Source organism: Myxocyprinus asiaticus, chromosome 36 (genome assembly GCF_019703515.2).
Source record: "Myxocyprinus asiaticus isolate MX2 ecotype Aquarium Trade chromosome 36, UBuf_Myxa_2, whole genome shotgun sequence".
In the NCBI taxonomy this organism is placed as follows: Eukaryota; Metazoa; Chordata; class Actinopteri; order Cypriniformes; family Catostomidae; genus Myxocyprinus; species Myxocyprinus asiaticus.
The window spans coordinates 14,320,857-14,338,567 of NC_059379.1; the positions used below are offsets into that span (position 1 = coordinate 14,320,857).

Sequence of the window (17,711 nt, forward strand, 5' to 3'; positions counted from 1 at the left end):
AAAAAAGTTTAGCAAACATATAAATTAATATTTCCCCACTGGTCTCAACAATCCACTGTACAATATGCTCTGTTTAATAAATACATTTTGGGAAATAAGTGCCTGAAACATGAATCAGTATGTAAACTAAGTAAAGTTTAATCCTGACTCTGACCTTTGTTCTTATTGGTTGTCCATCACAACATTGGAGTGGACTTAGAAGCATCACAAAGCAGCAATGGTTTGTTGTTCGTCCCCTGGTTGTCATGACCAGGACAGACAGCTTGGTAGAGTGAATCTGTGAAGGTTCCTGCGCAAAAGCTATATAAGGGTGTCATGGTGTCTGCCCCCAAAAAACAAATCAAGCCTCCTTCTGAGCTGGAGAAGATGCCAATGCGCTCAAAGTTTCTCCCAGATACATGGGTGAGCTGATGGGGAACGCCATTGTGCCACGCTGTGTAATCGGCATTAAAATACTCAATGCACCAGGACGTTGGGCCCCGGCCCAGCCAGGAGTCCTCCTCTCGTCCCTTCCTGGGAATGTTAGGGTATGTGAGCCCTAGCTCCCAGTATGTCTTGCCAGTGACCTGCACCTCCCAATAGTTGCGAACATCCTGAAATCCCTTTCGGCTAAGCACGTTCAGGGTGGTTTCGAAGCGAGAGGGATTCTCAGGAACTTCCTGCCAGGTGTCGGTATAAGTAACTGATTCACCTGCAGGGCAAATAATAAGCTTTGGGTGAGCTGACTCAGGATCCAGAACAACTTCTTGGGCATCTGAGAGAAGCAAAGTATCAAAAAAATATGATTAGAAACTATAATTTGAAAAGGAAAGTTTAAGACAAACTTTGAATGTTGGCCTGCAGTATGAACAGTGTGAAGGTTACTTCGAAATATAAAGTAACGTAAATAGTTTGGTTTGCATGGTTTAAATGATTTGGCAGTATGAATATACTGTAGATTGAAGTTTGTTGGGATGTGGGCCTTGCTACACCATGGGTGGTTGTTAAGGTGTTCTGAGTTGTTGCAAGGCAGTTGTTGTGTCTAGTTGCTAAAGTGTTGCTAGCATAGGTGTCATTTATGGGTGGGACATTGCCCTACCACATTTTGCCTTTGCCAATTTTGTCCCCATCAGTTTTTGAAATACACTTTTTTTTCAGGTAAGTGTCTTATGCAGAAGAAACATCTCCAGTTATCATTGGCATTGAATGGCAGTAGGCTGCGATGTTCTCTCGATGTCATCTCTCAACAGAATTTCTCCCTTCCCTCTCAGGGAATCCCAGTACTCACAGTATTAAATGTATGGTTTGAGTTATCAGAATGCGAAATATTTATTGGAGTGCTTGAATTGTTCATCAAGAAATTACTATTTATTAAAACAATAAAAAATTATTTGAAATTATCTGCACATAACCTAATTAATATTTACGAGTTTTGCCTTGTCATAATGTCCCTAGCCCCCAACTGTCCCCACCACTTTTAAACAATGTGACACCCGTGGTTACTAGGAGGATGCGTGTTCTGGCTGGTTGCTAGGGCATGGCTAGGCGGTTTCAAGGGTGTTCTATGTGGTTGTTAGGTTGTTGCCAATGTGTTCTGGGTGGTCGCTAAGGTGTTTTGGATGGTTGCTAAGGTATTCCAGCTGTTTTCTAGGGCATTGTGGGTGGCTGCTACAGTAGGATATTCTGCATGGTTGCTAAGCAATTGCAAGGTGGTTGCTAGGGTGTTCTGGATGGTTGATTCCAACAGAGTCTCTTAAACAAAATGGTGCAATTTTCATATGAAGATGCTCACAGCTTTGGAAAAGTTTCTTGGTGACAGGAACCTGTGAGCGTATGAACAGCAACAGGTTGATGGTTAAATCAAGTAACTGTTCATTCTTAAACTCATCCATCTGTATTAACTCTGGATCTGTCTTCTTCAGAGTCTTCATTATCCTTTGGACAAGAAAGCAGATGTGGAGAAAAAAGGCTGACATTAATTACAGTATCAATTTATAATAATGGTCCATCATTAATAGGTAATGCAGGACAAATGAGTAGTACTACATTAACACTTTAGTAACTACTATTAACTAATATTGAAACATGATTAACCAATCAGTATGTAATAGCGGATTGATGACTGAGGTAGTTCACTGTTAGGTAATCAGTAATTACTGAATTTGATTTTCCTCATTGAGAACTATTAACTAACTATGGCTAATTTAAAATAACTACTTATTAATTACTAATCAAAACATTAAAATATGTCTAAAATGTGAATGATTATGTTTTTATTGTGAACAAGATCATGCATGGATTCTTTGTGGGAACTGATTTATGAATGTAGCAGGTCACTAAATCAAGGCTACAGTGTCTGGTAGAGTATCATAGTCAAGGATGTAACCACATATTCAGGATTGATAGGGACCAAATTGATGGGGTGGGAGGCATGTCCCCCTCAATGTCTATGGTGGTTACAACGATGATAATAGTCAGCTTACCTTACAGAAATATAGGGATGTATGTTCCCAGCCTGTGTATTCCTTGGGATATCTCTTCTGTTCATTAAAAAAAATTATTAACTTTTGCATGTTTAATATTGCTGACGGTCTTTTTTTAATAATTCTGGTAACCCATAAGTAATGAGTCAAGTGTTACCACGTAAGTAGGAAGGAATTACTAATGATCTGGGTAGGGTTGCACCAGCTGTGCGTAAAGTCTCACGTAAGTTGGGACATAAAGTTCACACTAAGGGCTTAGTAACTGCTAGTTAGTTTGTAACTAAGTCAGTGCTTAATTTGGTTGCACCATTTGTTCTTAAGGCAAGACTTAACTAGTAGGTCGTAAGCTCTCCGTAAAGTAATGCGTAGTCACATAATATGATGTTTACCTGTATTTATCCAATAAGCAGCCTTCATAGTTGTACACAGAAGTGGTAAAAAGCCATGCATTTTAGTTTTATCTTGTTACGGTTGATGTTCAAACCTTGTTTGTTCACGTAACTGTCAGCTGTATTAAATTATATCACCATTAAAATATGATATGTAATAAAAGTAGATTTGATAAATAGTATATTTGCCCTATGTAAATAACAATATTATAGGAACTGTATCTAAAATAAATGAGGGGTGAAAAAATAAATACTAATACAACAGGCTGGAAAAACAGACATTTATTCATTTTAATATCCTATATATATTATGAATGTGTTGAAACTTGACACCGGGCGACGCACCCTGAAAACGGCACCGTTAGAACGGTTTCATGCTGAAGAGCCGCTTAAAAGGTTTTTTTTCTCTCTCTCTCGTAAATGTAAACGAGTCAACATCATAATGTATGTCAAAATGATTGATGCCTGTCACGTAAAACATGAGCTCATTGATGTCATAAATATCAGTCTGCTTTTTTATTCCAACCGTTACTCCTGGTCGGAGTCTTCCGTAAATATTTAGTTTATACGTAGGGTTACGTCCTACCTAAGTTTAATGGTACAATGCTCAAATATTTAGTAGTGCGTAAATTGTGACTTAGTGCCCATTTACGCCACAACTAGGCTAAGTTTTAACTTACGCACAGCTGGTGCAACTGGCCCCTGGACCATTATTCTAAAGTGAGGGTCATGGTAATACATTATTAATTAATGAGATCTTACTGTTTCCTTCCTTGGGAGTTAAAGGTTATCTGGACCATTATTCTAAAGTGAGGGTCATGGTAATGCATTTTTAATTAGTGAGATCTTACTGTTAAATTCCTTGGAAGTTAAAGGTTATCTGGACCATTATTCTAAAGTGAAAACACAATATAAACCATTAATAGTAACTGAGGTGTTACTTGTCAGTTAGTAATGAATACTCAAGTGTTTGTTCCTACATTTTATTCATTTAATCAAACAGACAGTTAACAAACATTCACAGACATTCAAAACATTTTTTTCTGCCATTGAATTATGAATCATTGAAATAATTGAACATAATTGCATAGGCTACAAACCTTTAGCAGGATAATGCTTTTAATTGTTGGTGCTCACAGTTACTACATGTTTTAAAAGTCTTATCTCTTAGCATAAAGTAAAAAAATAAAATTATGTGTCTAAAGGACAAGTGTGTTGATCTCCACAAGACTTCAACAGAAAACAGAGAGAAAACTGGCATGCAGTATGAGGCCGATTCCACTCATACAGTTTTTATCAAATTAATTTGACATGTTTCCTCCTTTGCCTATGTTCGGTATGAGCAGAGTTTACAGCGTGTAGGCGGATCGATGGGAGTGTGGAGCAAAATCGCACTCGCTCTTCTTTCAGTTTCACCGCGAGCATTGAACATGGCGAACCCTGATTGGATTCGAAGCTTGATGGACGTGACATTCATTCTTTTTTTTATTTTATTTTTTATTGGATACATAAAGCTACAGTATCTATGAATACAAAAATAATTTAAAAATGTTTTGTAAAAAACAAATGTTGTTTATATTCAAGTGTATATTCATGGTTACCACGACCCTCGCTTTAAAATAATTAGTAATTCCTTCGTGTTTATGTGGTAACACTTGACTCATTACTTATGGGTTACTAGAATTATTTAAAAAAGACCTCCAGCAATATCAAACCTGCTAAAGTTAATAATTTGTAATGAACAGAAAAGATATCCCAAGGAAAACACATGTTGGGCACATACATCTGTAAGTTGACTATGATACTCTACCAGACACTGTAGCCATGATTTAGAGAGCTGTTATGTTCATAAATTAATTCCAGCAAAGAACACACGTGAGGCGCATGTTTCTCTGAAGGCGCATTTCATGATCTTGTTCACAATTATCATTCACATTTTAGACACATATGAATGTTTTGATTAGTAATTAATTAGTAGTTATATTAAATTAGCCATAGTTAGTTAATAGTTCTCAATGAGGAAAATCAAATTCAGTAATTACTGATTACCTAACAGTGAGCTACCTCAGTCAGTTCACTATTACTTACTGATTGGTAAATCATGTTTCCATATTAGTTAATTGTAGTAACTAAAGTGTTAATGTAGTACCACTCATTAATCCTGCATTAATTCCTGCATAAGATACCTATTAATGACGGACCATTATTATAAAGTGTTACCCTAATTACATGAGCAAATTTAGTAGATTGGATGTGTGATTAAATGCCTGACTGATTTATTGAGTTTCCTGTATAATATGTGCTCTTTGTAATTCCCACGAAAAGAAACATCCAATTACCAAAAAAAAATAAAAAAAAAAATAAATCACTTTCTTGCTAACAAAGTTCTTGCTATCAAAAACTATATTGAATGGAGTGCAGTTAATATACTGACATCATGGACATACAGTAAAGTCATCAAGGTACTTACACAAATTGACAAATTCTCCCTTAACTGCAACACTACTTACCTTCCTTCCATTTCTGAAATCTGTAATTAAAGGAAAGAGAGAGAGAAGACACCATGGGTGAAGAAGTGAGCAGCACACAATTTTATATGTATATATATATATATATATATATATGAACTACAATTTGATATACAGTATGTTCAGTATATGGCCATATATCAGATTTCTGTATGGGATAGCTTTGTGTGTCTAAAACTCAATGCATGTAGTCTACATTCTGTAGATGCAAATAGGTGAGATGTTGACCGTTTTCAACCTGTGCATTTGAGCACAATGTCCACAGCTCATGAATTGCTCCTTTAGGGTTCAATCGGTCAACTTTTTGGTTACCATCCCATCTATATCTGAACTAAAGATGCACCTTCTCTTGACACTGTTGTTTATCTTTCTCCAGCTGTGCAGATAGTTCAGCCAGCTGTTGGTCAATTTCCTGGGTTAGATGGTAGCACTTCTCAATCCTGTCCTCAACAGTTCTCTCCATGGCCTCTGCCTCAGTGTCCAGCTGGCTCAATGTAATTCGCAGGTCCTCATCCAAAATCCTTTTCATGTCGTCATATTTCTTCTTAATCTTCTCTTTAAGAGTGGCAGTTTTGCTCTGTGGAATAAGCAAAGAGTACTGTGCATGCAACATGATACAACAAAGTAATTTGCCATTTTAATAGTGCATATCAATCTTTATCTGGAGCACTCAAAGCATTGCAATTTATAGACATTTGTGGGAGTTTGCCAACTTACGTTGAAGTCAGATTGTTTTGATGACAGCTTTTTCATTTGGAATGACAGAACGTCACTTTGTCTCTTCAGGTGCTCCTGATGTTTTATTGGGGTGTCCTTGAATACAAAGATGTGACCAAATATTAAAGATCGGAAGGGACAAAATAATAAAAAAAAAAAAGAAGAACAATGAGTCTTTGGGAGAAAAAAAATATATGTTGATCAATAACTATTCTGAATATTGGGAGGGGGCATAGAGTCAAATATGCATTTCATAATTTAAATGTTCAGTTTGTAAAGTTTTCTTAAACCTGGAAGAGAATTAGTAACTTTTGAGCCCTCTGTCATTTCCAATGGGTTTTAGAATAGCATTTTGCAATTTACGATATGAGTTAAATAAGGTAAATTTCATTAACATGCTTTCACATTTTGTTGTACAACATAAAATACACATAGTCATAACTCAAATGTGAAATATTAAGCTGCTTACAAGTTGTTAGATAAGGACTAACAAGTTGCTAAATGTAATGAGAATCTTTACCTGGGTTTGGGTTTTCATGGTTTACTCATCAACTCTAATCTGTACTAGTGCCAGTTCTTAACTTGATTTGATAGATGATTTAGGTTTTTATTCCCGCCTTTCCAGTCTCTTTCTCCACTAGCAAACAACTAGCCTAAGCCCCAGTCTTCAGGCTTTATAGTGGACTGTTAAGATGCCAAGAATGGGGGAGGAGTGATGGGGAGGGTAGTGCCTCTTATGGCCTATTTGTTGTTCCCATGCCCTGAGAAGTATTCATGGTGTACGACTGATGTCCATAAATCTGGCCGTGGTGAGCAGGGAAAGGTATGACTCCTCAGGACTGAAGGAGCTGTTCTGGGCCTGCTGCAGTCTGAGTGCACTGTACCTAAAATAGAGGGTAAAGCTGGTGCCATACTAACAGACTCCAAACAACTGGAATTTGGCCGAGATAGTCACACATGAGGAGTGCTTTGCTGAGATCTCGCTCTCTTCAGTTGGAGCTGTGACGCACTTTCCGATATAAAATGGCAGAGGGATGACAGACATACCAACTCATTGCAACTCACTCTCTCTCATTCCCTGTCACGTGGAGCTCACCTAAATAAAAACAGGAGTACAGTGTGAGCATAAACAACTACACAGAGTGATTTAGGGCATTTTCAAATCTGTCTCTTGCTAGATTTGGTCTGAAACAGGGGCTAAAATAGTTGCATTTTCTTCATTGTTTGATATGCCTTCACAAGGTAATATTTCAAAACAACCCAAAACTGTAAAACATCCATTGTGGTTATTTGTATTCGTCATTAGCTGCTTCTACATTATTTCTGCATTAAAAAGAAGGCTACCTGTACTCACAATCACAGAGCTCTCTGTCTCTTCCTCTTGCGCCCGTACACTTACACACACATACACACAGAAAGCGTGAAGCCGCATTTTTATCTGTCAAAAAGTTGCCACACCATCCTACCTGTGTCTTTTCTGCTGCTATCGAAGAGAGAGAAGTGATCTTGAAGATCAACCTATATCTAATATAGCCGCCAAAAGGCTATATCCGCTTTTTGATTACAGTGACAAACTGACCAACAGATTTATTCTCCATCCAGGTGGTCTCGAACCAATGGTTTTGGAGCGGATGGGAGTGTGATTCCCATGTTCATAGAACTCAACAGAGGAAGAAAACACACCAAGATTGGAAACAAATTCTCCAAACGAGCCAGGTGTGAAAACGCCCTTTGGCACTTTACCATGTGAATTTGCGTGATTGTGTATTTATCCCTTGTAGAATGCATATGTCCGTATGCGGCTTTCAGAAAGTTAAGAAATTACATTCGGTAAAAATATACTGTTGTGGCTCTGCATTTAGATGTCATTTTAGTGTTGGGAAAAAAAGGCATGAAAAATGCTTGGTGAATGAATCACTATTGATTACGATTGCAATTGTGATAATATGAAGCTGAGTGAAATGAAAACATTCAGATCAGCTTGATGACTTGTCAGTTCTTCAGTAAAAGAAGAAGCTCATTGGTCACTAGACGAGAACACTAGAGCCTGCCACGGTGACAGAATGATTTTTTCAAGCAAGCCTGATGTGCATTTTAGTATTTGAAGCCAAAAACTCGGTCAGAAATCTAGGGGTAACCATCGATAACCAACTCAATGTCACAGACCACATCTCAAAGACAGCACAATCATGTAGACTTACACTCTACAATATCAGGAAAATAAGATCCTTCCTCTCTGAACATGCCACACAACTTCTTGTTCAGTCACTTGTCATAGCTAGACTGGACTACTGTAACACTCTCATTGTAGGTCTTCCTGCATGCGCAATTAGGCTTCTGCAGATGATCCAGAATGCAGCAGCACGTCTGGTCTTTAATGAACCAAAGAGAGCGCATGTTACTCCACTCCTTGTCTCTCTTCACTGGCTGTGGTTAATGCACGTATCAAATTCAAGGCTCTGATGCTGGCATACAGAACAGTCACTGGGTCTGCTCCAGCATACCTAAAATCATTCCCATCAGAAGCCTGCGGTCAGCTAATGAGTGGCGCCTTTTGTACCAACAAAAAGAGGCACCAAAACACTTTTCTGGACTTGCGGTTTCACTGTACCATGTTGGAGGAATGACCTTCCCAACTCCATCTGTGAAGCAGACTCACTCTCTGTCTTCAAAAAATGGCTAAAACACATCTTTTCCATGAGCACTTAATCGTTCACTCATAAAAAAATAACAACAATAATAAAAAATAAAAAAATTATATATAACTATATATATATATATATATATATATATATATATATATATATATATATATATATATATATATATATATATATATATATATATCCTTAAGATGAATCGCTTATGATGCATTATTCCTCTTTTGTAAGTCGCTTTGGATAAAAGCATCTGCCAAATGAATACATGTAAATGTAAATAAACTCAGCAGGGATTCTTAGTGATTAATGACCTCCTGCTGGCAGACACTAATGTGCGCCTTCCCTCGTCTGGCCAACGATTATTTTAATGAAGCTCACACCTAAAAATCATTGGAAAATCGTCTTGTGTGGTGTCGGCTTAAGCAGCACTTCAAGCCAACACAAATCCTCTATTTATATTATTTTCACATGGAAGACTTTTAAAAGCTTTGATGCATCTGTCACATCAAATGTTTGGATATTTAAATCAGTATGTCCAGTTTAATCATTTAAACAGTGAGGAACATTTCAACAGTGTGTGTCCTAATGGCATGTCTGGTTGTGAGTGTGTGTGTGTATCAACAAAGATCACAAAGGAGATCTCTTTAATATCTCAATAGTTTCTCCTAGACACCAATGAGATTAAATGGAAAGTCCCTAAGTAAAAAGCCCCTAAAAATCTCAGAATGTCCAAACAGCTCTGACCATGGTCACCATCATTGTTAGGTAAGTTACTTTAAAAGTAATCCACAAAAAATTACTAATTACTTTTATAAAATGTATTCAAATTATTGATTACTTCACTGAAAAAGTACTTGCATTACTAATTACTTTTAAGTTAATTTTTACAACACTTTTTATATCTATATTACCTCCTTGTTACTTTTTGCACTCAGCACCACATGTTTCTCCCTTACAATGACTTGTTAGGGGGTGTACGCCCTACAGCTGTCACAAAAATGGCAATGATATGAACATAAATCATGTTTTTAATTCTACATAATACTATTTTAGAAATGTGTAATCCCAATGTACTTAAAAGTAATTAACTTAATTAAAATTCAGTAACTGGAATCAAATTACTAGAATTTAAAAAAGTAATGTGTTCCACAACTTTTTGATTAAATAAGTAAATTGTTTACAATAACTAATTTCTTTGTGACAAGATTACACCCAACACTGGTTACCATTCACTTTTATTGTAAGGAAACAATACAATGAAAGTGAATTGTGACTGAGACCAACATGTTACTTAACATCTCATATTGTGTTCAATGGAAGAAAGTAAGTCATATGGGTTTGGAACAACATAAGGTTTATTCAATGATGACAGAACTTTCATTTTTGGGTGAACTATCCCTTCAATTCTCATGAACTATTATAGAGCAACCTCTGAGCAATAACATTTTCCTCTAGGTGTCACAACTGGGTCAAATTCCAAATAGTTCCGAAAGACTTATGGAGAAGGTCGCACCAATATTAGGCTTTAGCCATGACCCCTGCAAAGACTGATACAAATTCTATGAATGGCATGTGCTTAGGAACACTTGGATTGAGGCCTGTGCCAAACCACCTGCAGCTGCTGCTTGTCTTTCTACAGCCCTGCCCTTAGAGAGGATCTCTGACACCCCACTTCAGCCAACTTACCCCTTACACTGATGGAACTTGTGCAGATTCCAATCACAGTGCCATTAAGCAACAATTGTTGTTTAACATCACTGGATGAGGAGGCATGCGGGAAGCCTGAAGTGAGCCAGCAGTTGAAGTGAGCCATGGCATTTTGATTTATACAGGACATTTAAAATATGGTTGGAAATTAAAGCAAGGGTTCAATACATTAAGCAAGTGTAAGGTTACACTGCCTTTCTTTCTGTCAGTTGGCACACAAGCCAAATTTCTTCGAAGCTGCCTTTTGGAATGCATTAGAGTGGCAATTGTCTGACTGTAACACTAGCAACACAAAAAACGTACATAGATCGAATAAATCCTTATAATGTAGTTTATGGGTGTGTTAAACTGGTTTTAGGTTATCTTGGTTATTTGTCATGTTGCCTTGTAGTTGGCATGTTTGGTGCAGCAGAACCCCTGAGCTGTTTCTATGAGCGCTGATTATTGTGACAGTAGTGTTATGTAACATTACACAACACTACTGTCACATTATTTAAGTTGTGAGTACAGAAACAGAATAGCTTAACAGATTGTACGGACACAAAATTCTGTTTAGATGAGCCACACATTTTTTGTAGAGATACTGATACCTGGGATAGCACACAGCACATTTTAATGCCCCAAGTTGCTACGTTGCTTGGTAATTTTAAACTGCCTATAGTTACTTTATAACTTGACAGAAAATAGTTTAGTTCACCTGTTATTATTATAATTTTAAAAGCATTATAATGCATTCATAATGTCTCGTAATACAACATATAATATGTTATAACTTCTCATAAATTATTGTAAGGACAGTTATAATACATAACACTTAACCTATTGATAGTAACACGGTTGCACCTGAAGAACTTAGTAACATAGTAGAAACATAGTACCACAACAGCTTCTCTGAAGGTCTCAAATGACATCACTGAGGCCCTTGAAAAAGGATATCATTGCGCATTCCTTTTCATTGATTTACGTATCTAAGGCTTTCAATTATGTGGATCATGACATATTGAAGCTTATACTTAAAAATATTGGACTATCTGTTAAAACTCTATTTTGGTGTAGCCAAGAGGAGAAATTTCATGAAATTTAGCGCTTATCATAAATTGGATGTGGCCCCTTTAAGTTTTGCGACACTGGAGTTTTGTGACACCTGCTTTCCGGCACTCTCTTGTGTTAAAAGCATGAGAACATATATTGTGCAAGAGAGCTCCCGGTTTTGTTCATCAGTTGAGAATTATTTGGGTAAATATCTAATTTTACACAAAATGCTTATAAATTGCATTAAATATGTGTTCAGAAGAGTTGTATGTAAAAAACTGAGTGTTTGTTATGGGTAATGTTTGATGGATGCATATGGATTGCACGTGTGGAGTTTGACCACGTTTGGTGCACACGTGCAAGAACTGGGTATGTAAATTTAGTATTAAGCATTATTTAATGATATATAGAGTGTTTTCCAATTGAAAACAACTTAAAGGAACAGTTCACCCAAAAATGAAAATTTACTGATAATTTAGTCACCCTCAGGCCATCCAAGAGTTTCTTTCTTCATCAAAACTGAATTTAAGACTTTTTAAATTCTAGGATTTCATTTCAGGCCTCCTCTAAACAATGCAAGTGAATGTACTCCATTTTTTGATGGTCCAAAATACATATTTAGGGTGCATCTAAATAATCCACATGAATCCATTCAACAAATAAAGTTCTTCTGAACGCAAATGATTGATTATTTTTAGAAACAAAACAATACTTATTTACTTTTTAACTACAAATGTTCGCTTCCATACAACTCTGTGACGTGCGCTCATGAGAGGCATGATGTAAGCTCATTGGTAAGGTCACGTGTCTCGTGGAGGAGGAGTCAGGAAGCGTGTCATTGTTTATATTGTTTTTTTTTTAATTATCATTATTTGGAAATTATTTTTATTTAATTTTATATTGTTTTGAAATTGTTTTGGACTGTTTTGGTTTGTGAACGGTGCTTGGTCTGTGCTCTGTGCTCTGTGCAATTTTCTACTGTAAACAATGACGCGCTTCCTGACTCCTCCTCCACGTGACGCGTGACCTTACCTACGAGCTTACGTCATCCCTCACATGAGCGCACGTCACAGAGATGTACGGATAAGTATTGTTTTGTTTCTCAAAATAATCAATCAATAATCAATAATAATCAATCGTTTGCGTTCAGAAGAACTTTATTTGTCGACTAGAGTCGTGTGGATTATTTTGATGCACCCTAAATATGCATTTTGGACCGTCAAAAAATGGAGTACATTCACTTCCATTGTTTAGAGGAGGAGGCCTGAAATTAAATCCTAAAAGTCTTAAATTCTGTTTTGATGAAGAAAGAAACTCTTGGATGGCCTGAGGGTGAGTAGATTATCAGCAAATTTTCATTTTTGGGTGAACTATTCCTTTAAATGATAGAACTCAATGTGTAAAGGCTGAAGGTTACTCATCTGCGCCTCTACAGGCCACCAAGGGTGTTCCTCAGGGATCTGTTTTGAGGCCACTCCTTTTTTCAGTTTATATTAATCACCTTGATTTTAATATTCAGAATTTTAGTTTTCCTTTTTATGTAGATAATACTGTTATTTATTGTAGTACTCGCACTAAACATCAAGCTTTGTGTCAACTAGTGTCGGCGTTTGATGTTGCGCATTATAGGCTTTATAGTTTAAAAATTCAAGGTAAAGCTAGGGTTTTATTACAGACATAAGTCCTGTTTTTCATTTGATGCAAAAAGGAAACAACTCTCTGCCACTTTTCAGTGCTAGATTATAGAGATGTTTTTTATAAGTCTGCACCTTCTTATCTTTTACATTCCTACTATTAATCATGGGTTGTTAATATTCATAATAATAATAATTGTAATATTGCTACTCATCATTGTGAGTTTTACAAATGCATTGGTATTTGTTCATTTAAAAATCTATTTTGGGTTTATTGCCACCACATCTACTCTCTCAGAATGCTCATAAGCTCTCAGCTCCATTTGTTCAAACTGAACTTGGGAAGCAAGTATTGGAATACTCTACAAAGTGATTTAAAGATACAAAACCTGGTGTCTATGTGTACTTTCAAATCTGTCATTCGAGAATTTGAGAAAGATTTATCAATTTGCAAATGTTTTTAAATACTATTCCATCTTTTTGTACTTACCTTTGAGAATGTATTTGTATGTTTTAAATGTCGTTTGCACCATGCCTTGATACAAATTTACTTGAAACAAATTTAAATGGTTTTTCTTTTACAATTACAAATTTATGTTATTTAAAGCTGTAAACTTCTGTGGTTGCCTGTTTTTGCCAGGACACTTCTGTAAAAAAGATTTTTAATCTCAGTGAGTTTTATTCCTGATTAAATGCAGGACAAATATAATAAAATAAATAAATAAAAGTTAAATGCATTATAACACAATCAACATCCAATTGTCATTTCCATGTCTCCAAATATGATGCACAAACAATAGGGTTTATTGAATATAGTTCAGTATAGTCTGGTGTGTTTTGTATAAGAAGTAAAAAGATTTAGCTACATGCATAATCAACATGCATTTTATTTTCTGGTATGAGAACTACTGATATATTTTAACCTTGTAACTTCACAATTGTTTTTCTCAATGTCTCAAAATGTACATTGAATGTGTGTTCCTCTGTATTCTGTGCATTTGTAAATAACTTCCATTTTACAAGCTTGGCTTCTAATGTCTCATAACCATTTAAAAATATATTATGGATGTTTAGAGGAACACTTTGCTTTTGTAACTTTACTTAAACATACCTAATAAAAATAATACAAATATATAATTCATTGTAACATCTGCAGATAACATTTGTTTCTAGTTCATGTTATGATGCAGTATACTTTATGGTATAACAATGAATGGCTAAGTATTATAATGTATTATAATTGTGGTTAAAATTATTTATGAGAGGTAATAACGTATTATAAGGTGTATTATGAGACATTACAAATGTATTATAATGCATTTATAATGCCTTTACAATGCATATAAAAATGGGCTTCACAGAAAGTGTTACCGTTGTTTCTTTTTACAAAAGCAATAAACCATTCAAGACATTGCAGTGCATTACAGTGATTTTACTACAGTTTATTTCTGGTGAGTTCCCACACACATCTATAAAGTTCTACAGATGAGCAGTCAGACAGGGCATAACACACTATGGCTCAAATCATCGCCTTCCTTGTGACACCACCTCTAATGGGAACTTCCTTGTATTTTTAATACAATTTGTGTCCTCACAAGGTACAGTGACAATATTTTTCAGTCAAATGAGAATATTACAACCATTATGTTTAATTATAATGACATTTTAATGTCATATGCAATTGTGGCTGCAAAGGGAGTAATTGTGTTGTGTGATTGACAGGGTTGCTGATAGTAAATTGCAACATTTAATTATTTCCTTCACAGGCAGTTAACTCTGTGTCATGCTGAACTCTGCAGATTTAGGTGTGCACAGGTTTCAGACAATTATTAGAATGGAGTATATCTTATATTTGGGATTTACATTAATCGATGTTATACCAGTTTTTGCCTCCACATGTATGTAAATATGATGGTAAAATGTGAAATAGAATAGGATTTTGAGTGCTAAGTTGAAAAGGTATATCATAATCACCAGATGGTAGAGGCTATGTTTGTGTTTGTTTGTTTGTGTGTGTGTGTGTGTGTGTGTGTGTGTGTGTGTGTGTGTGTGTGTGTGTGTGTGTGTTTTCTTGTTTGTGCTGCCCATAACTGAATCTATTGTTTTGTTCTCAGGTTCACATTTACAGCATTCCATTAGTTACAACAACTGTAAAATGGCCAGTATGTATTTTTCAGGTTCTATGATTTACAATAAATAGAAATGAAGTTGAAGGTAGCATGTGGCTTCTGTGGGTGTACTGCTTGCTTTAAAACAAATTCTTTGGCTCTGCAGATTCAAAGTATACATTTTACACACATGGGGCTCAGGAGCAAATGTGCACTGGATACCTTTACAAATCTCCCCCAGAGAATCAGTTAAGACACAGGTAGCAGTAAACTCTATATTTATTTATATACTTTAAATATGTTTTCACCCAAACATGAAAGCAGATGTTAGTCAGAATGACTCTGTCACCATTCACTTTCATTGCGTGGAACAAAGATGCAATGAAAGTGAATGGTGACCTAGATTAACAAACAGCTCACTTTGTGTTCAAAAGAAGAAAAAAAGTCATAGAGGTCTGGAATGACATGAGGGTGAGTAAATTATAACAGAATTTTTGAGTGAACTAAACACCATTTTTGAGTGAACTAACACTTCAATAATAGATTGCTAATCCATTTGTTAATTTCTTGCATGTTGCATTGTTCTGCAGAAATCATGGATGCGGAAGTATTTCGTGCTTCTAAAGTACAGTCACCACACATGCAAGCTTAAATGCTTTAAAAGTGAAGTCAAGAACAAGCCACTGGGAGTCATAGATTTGTCTGGGTATGAATGCTAAATAATTGCAAATGAATAATTAAATGTTTGTACATTCTGTGGGGCTGCAGAGAGAGAACAGTTTTTTTTCTATCTGCATTCGATGTGGAAATGGATTCACAAATATTTGAGATGTTCTCCTTCTTGTGTACTGTTTATTAAAGTACCAGAAACAGACTACTTCCTTACTGGAGAGAACAGGTTTGTCCTGATTTTGTTTGCTTTGTTTGTGGCAGTGATGTGTTGCTGTTTTATATATGTATATGTATTTTTTTTATTGTTTTCCTGTAAAAATATTTATAAATCCTTAAAACAAGATCAATTTTATCTCTCTTGTTTTAGAAACAACACTGCATAAGATATTTAGGTTTTTCAGAGAATGTATTTTTAACATGTGCATTTTGTGTTACTGTACTGGCAGAGTTTTTATAGTCAAAACAAGTAAAAAAATCTGCCAGTGCTGAAGAAGTAATCCAAAGTATTTAGAACACGTTACTGACATTGAGTAATCTAACGGAATACATTACAAATTACATTTTGCAACATGTATTCTGTAATCTGTAGTGGAATACATTTCAAAAGTAACTCTCCCAACCCTGCATATATATATATATACACAGGTGCATCTCAATAAATTAGAATGTCGTGGAAAAGTTCATTTATTTCAGTAATTCAACTCAAATTGTGAAACTCGTGTATTAAATAAATTCAATGCACACAGACTGAAGTAGTTTAAGTCTTTGGTTCTTTTAATTGTGATGATTTTGGCTCACATTTAACAAACACCCACCAATTCACTATCTCAAAAAATTAGAATACATCATAAGACCAATAAAAAAAACATTTTTAGTGAATTGTTGGCCTTCTGGAAAGTATGTTCATTTACTGTATATGTACTCAATACTTGGTAGGGGCTCCTTTTGCTTTAATTACTGCCTCAATTCGGCGTGGCATGGAGGTGATCAGTTTGTGGCACTGCTGAGGTGGTATGGAAGCCCAGGTTTCTTTGACAGTGGCCTTCAGCTCATCTGCACTTATTGGTCTCTTGTTTCTCATTTTCCTCTTGACAATACCCCACAGATTCTCTATGGGGTTCAGGTCTGGTGAGTTTGCTGGCCAGTCAAGCACACCAACACCATGGTCATTTAACCAACTTTTGGTGCTTTTGGCAGTGTGGGCAGGTGCCAAATCCTGCTGGAAAATGAAATCAGCATCTTTAAAAAGCTGGTCAGCAGAAGGAAGCATGAAGTGCTCCAAAATTTCTTGGTAAACGGGTGCAGTGACTTTGGTTTTCAAAAAACACAATGGACCAACACCAGCAGATGACATTGCACCCCAAATCATCACAGACTGTGGAAACTTAACACTGGACTTCAAGCAACTTGGGCTATGAGCTTCTCCACCCTTCCTCCAGACTCTAGGACCTTGGTTTCCAAATGAAATACAAAACTTGCTCTCATCTGAAAAGAGGACTTTGGACCACTGGGCAACAGTCCAGTTCTTCTTCTCCTTAGCCCAGGTAAGACGCCTCTGACGTTGTCTGTGGTTCAGGAGTGGCTTAACAAGAGGAATACGACAACTGTAGCCAAATTCCTTGACACGTCTGTGTGTGGTGGCTCTTGATGCCTTGACCCCAGCCTCAGTCCATTCCTTGTGAAGTTCACCCAAATTCTTGAATCGATTTTGCTTGACAATCATAAGGCTGCGGTTCTCTCGGTTGGTTGTGCATCTTTTTCTTCCACACTTTTTCCTTCCACTCAACTTTCTGTTAACACGC

The 17,711-nt window shown here is 36.2% G+C and overlaps 1 protein-coding gene and 1 long non-coding RNA gene across 3 annotated transcripts; one reads left to right on the plus strand and one right to left on the minus strand.

Annotated features, from left to right (window-relative positions):
• Positions 1-75: 75 nt before the first annotated feature.
• Positions 76-6,731, minus strand: LOC127426895 (probable E3 ubiquitin-protein ligase TRIML1). Of its 2 annotated transcripts, none has more exons than XM_051674017.1 (6): positions 6,617-6,731; positions 6,097-6,192; positions 5,723-5,956; positions 5,362-5,381; positions 1,772-1,914; positions 76-691 (listed from the first exon to the last, which is right to left on the minus strand). In XM_051674017.1, the coding sequence occupies exons 1-6, from the start codon at positions 6,632-6,634 to the stop codon at positions 177-179; spliced, it is 1,026 nt and encodes a 341-aa protein (XP_051529977.1). In that variant the 5' UTR covers positions 6,635-6,731; the 3' UTR covers positions 76-176. The 2 variants fall into 2 exon arrangements, with proteins under 2 accessions (XP_051529977.1, XP_051529976.1); XM_051674016.1 differs by having other exon boundaries at positions 76-754.
• Positions 6,732-15,246: 8,515 nt separating this feature from the next.
• LOC127426914 (uncharacterized) lies at positions 15,247-16,100 on the plus strand. Its single transcript, XR_007894873.1, has 3 exons — positions 15,247-15,291; positions 15,404-15,497; positions 15,828-16,100. It is a non-coding gene; the product is annotated as an uncharacterized LOC127426914 (long non-coding RNA).
• The last annotated feature ends 1,611 nt before the right edge of the window (positions 16,101-17,711 follow it).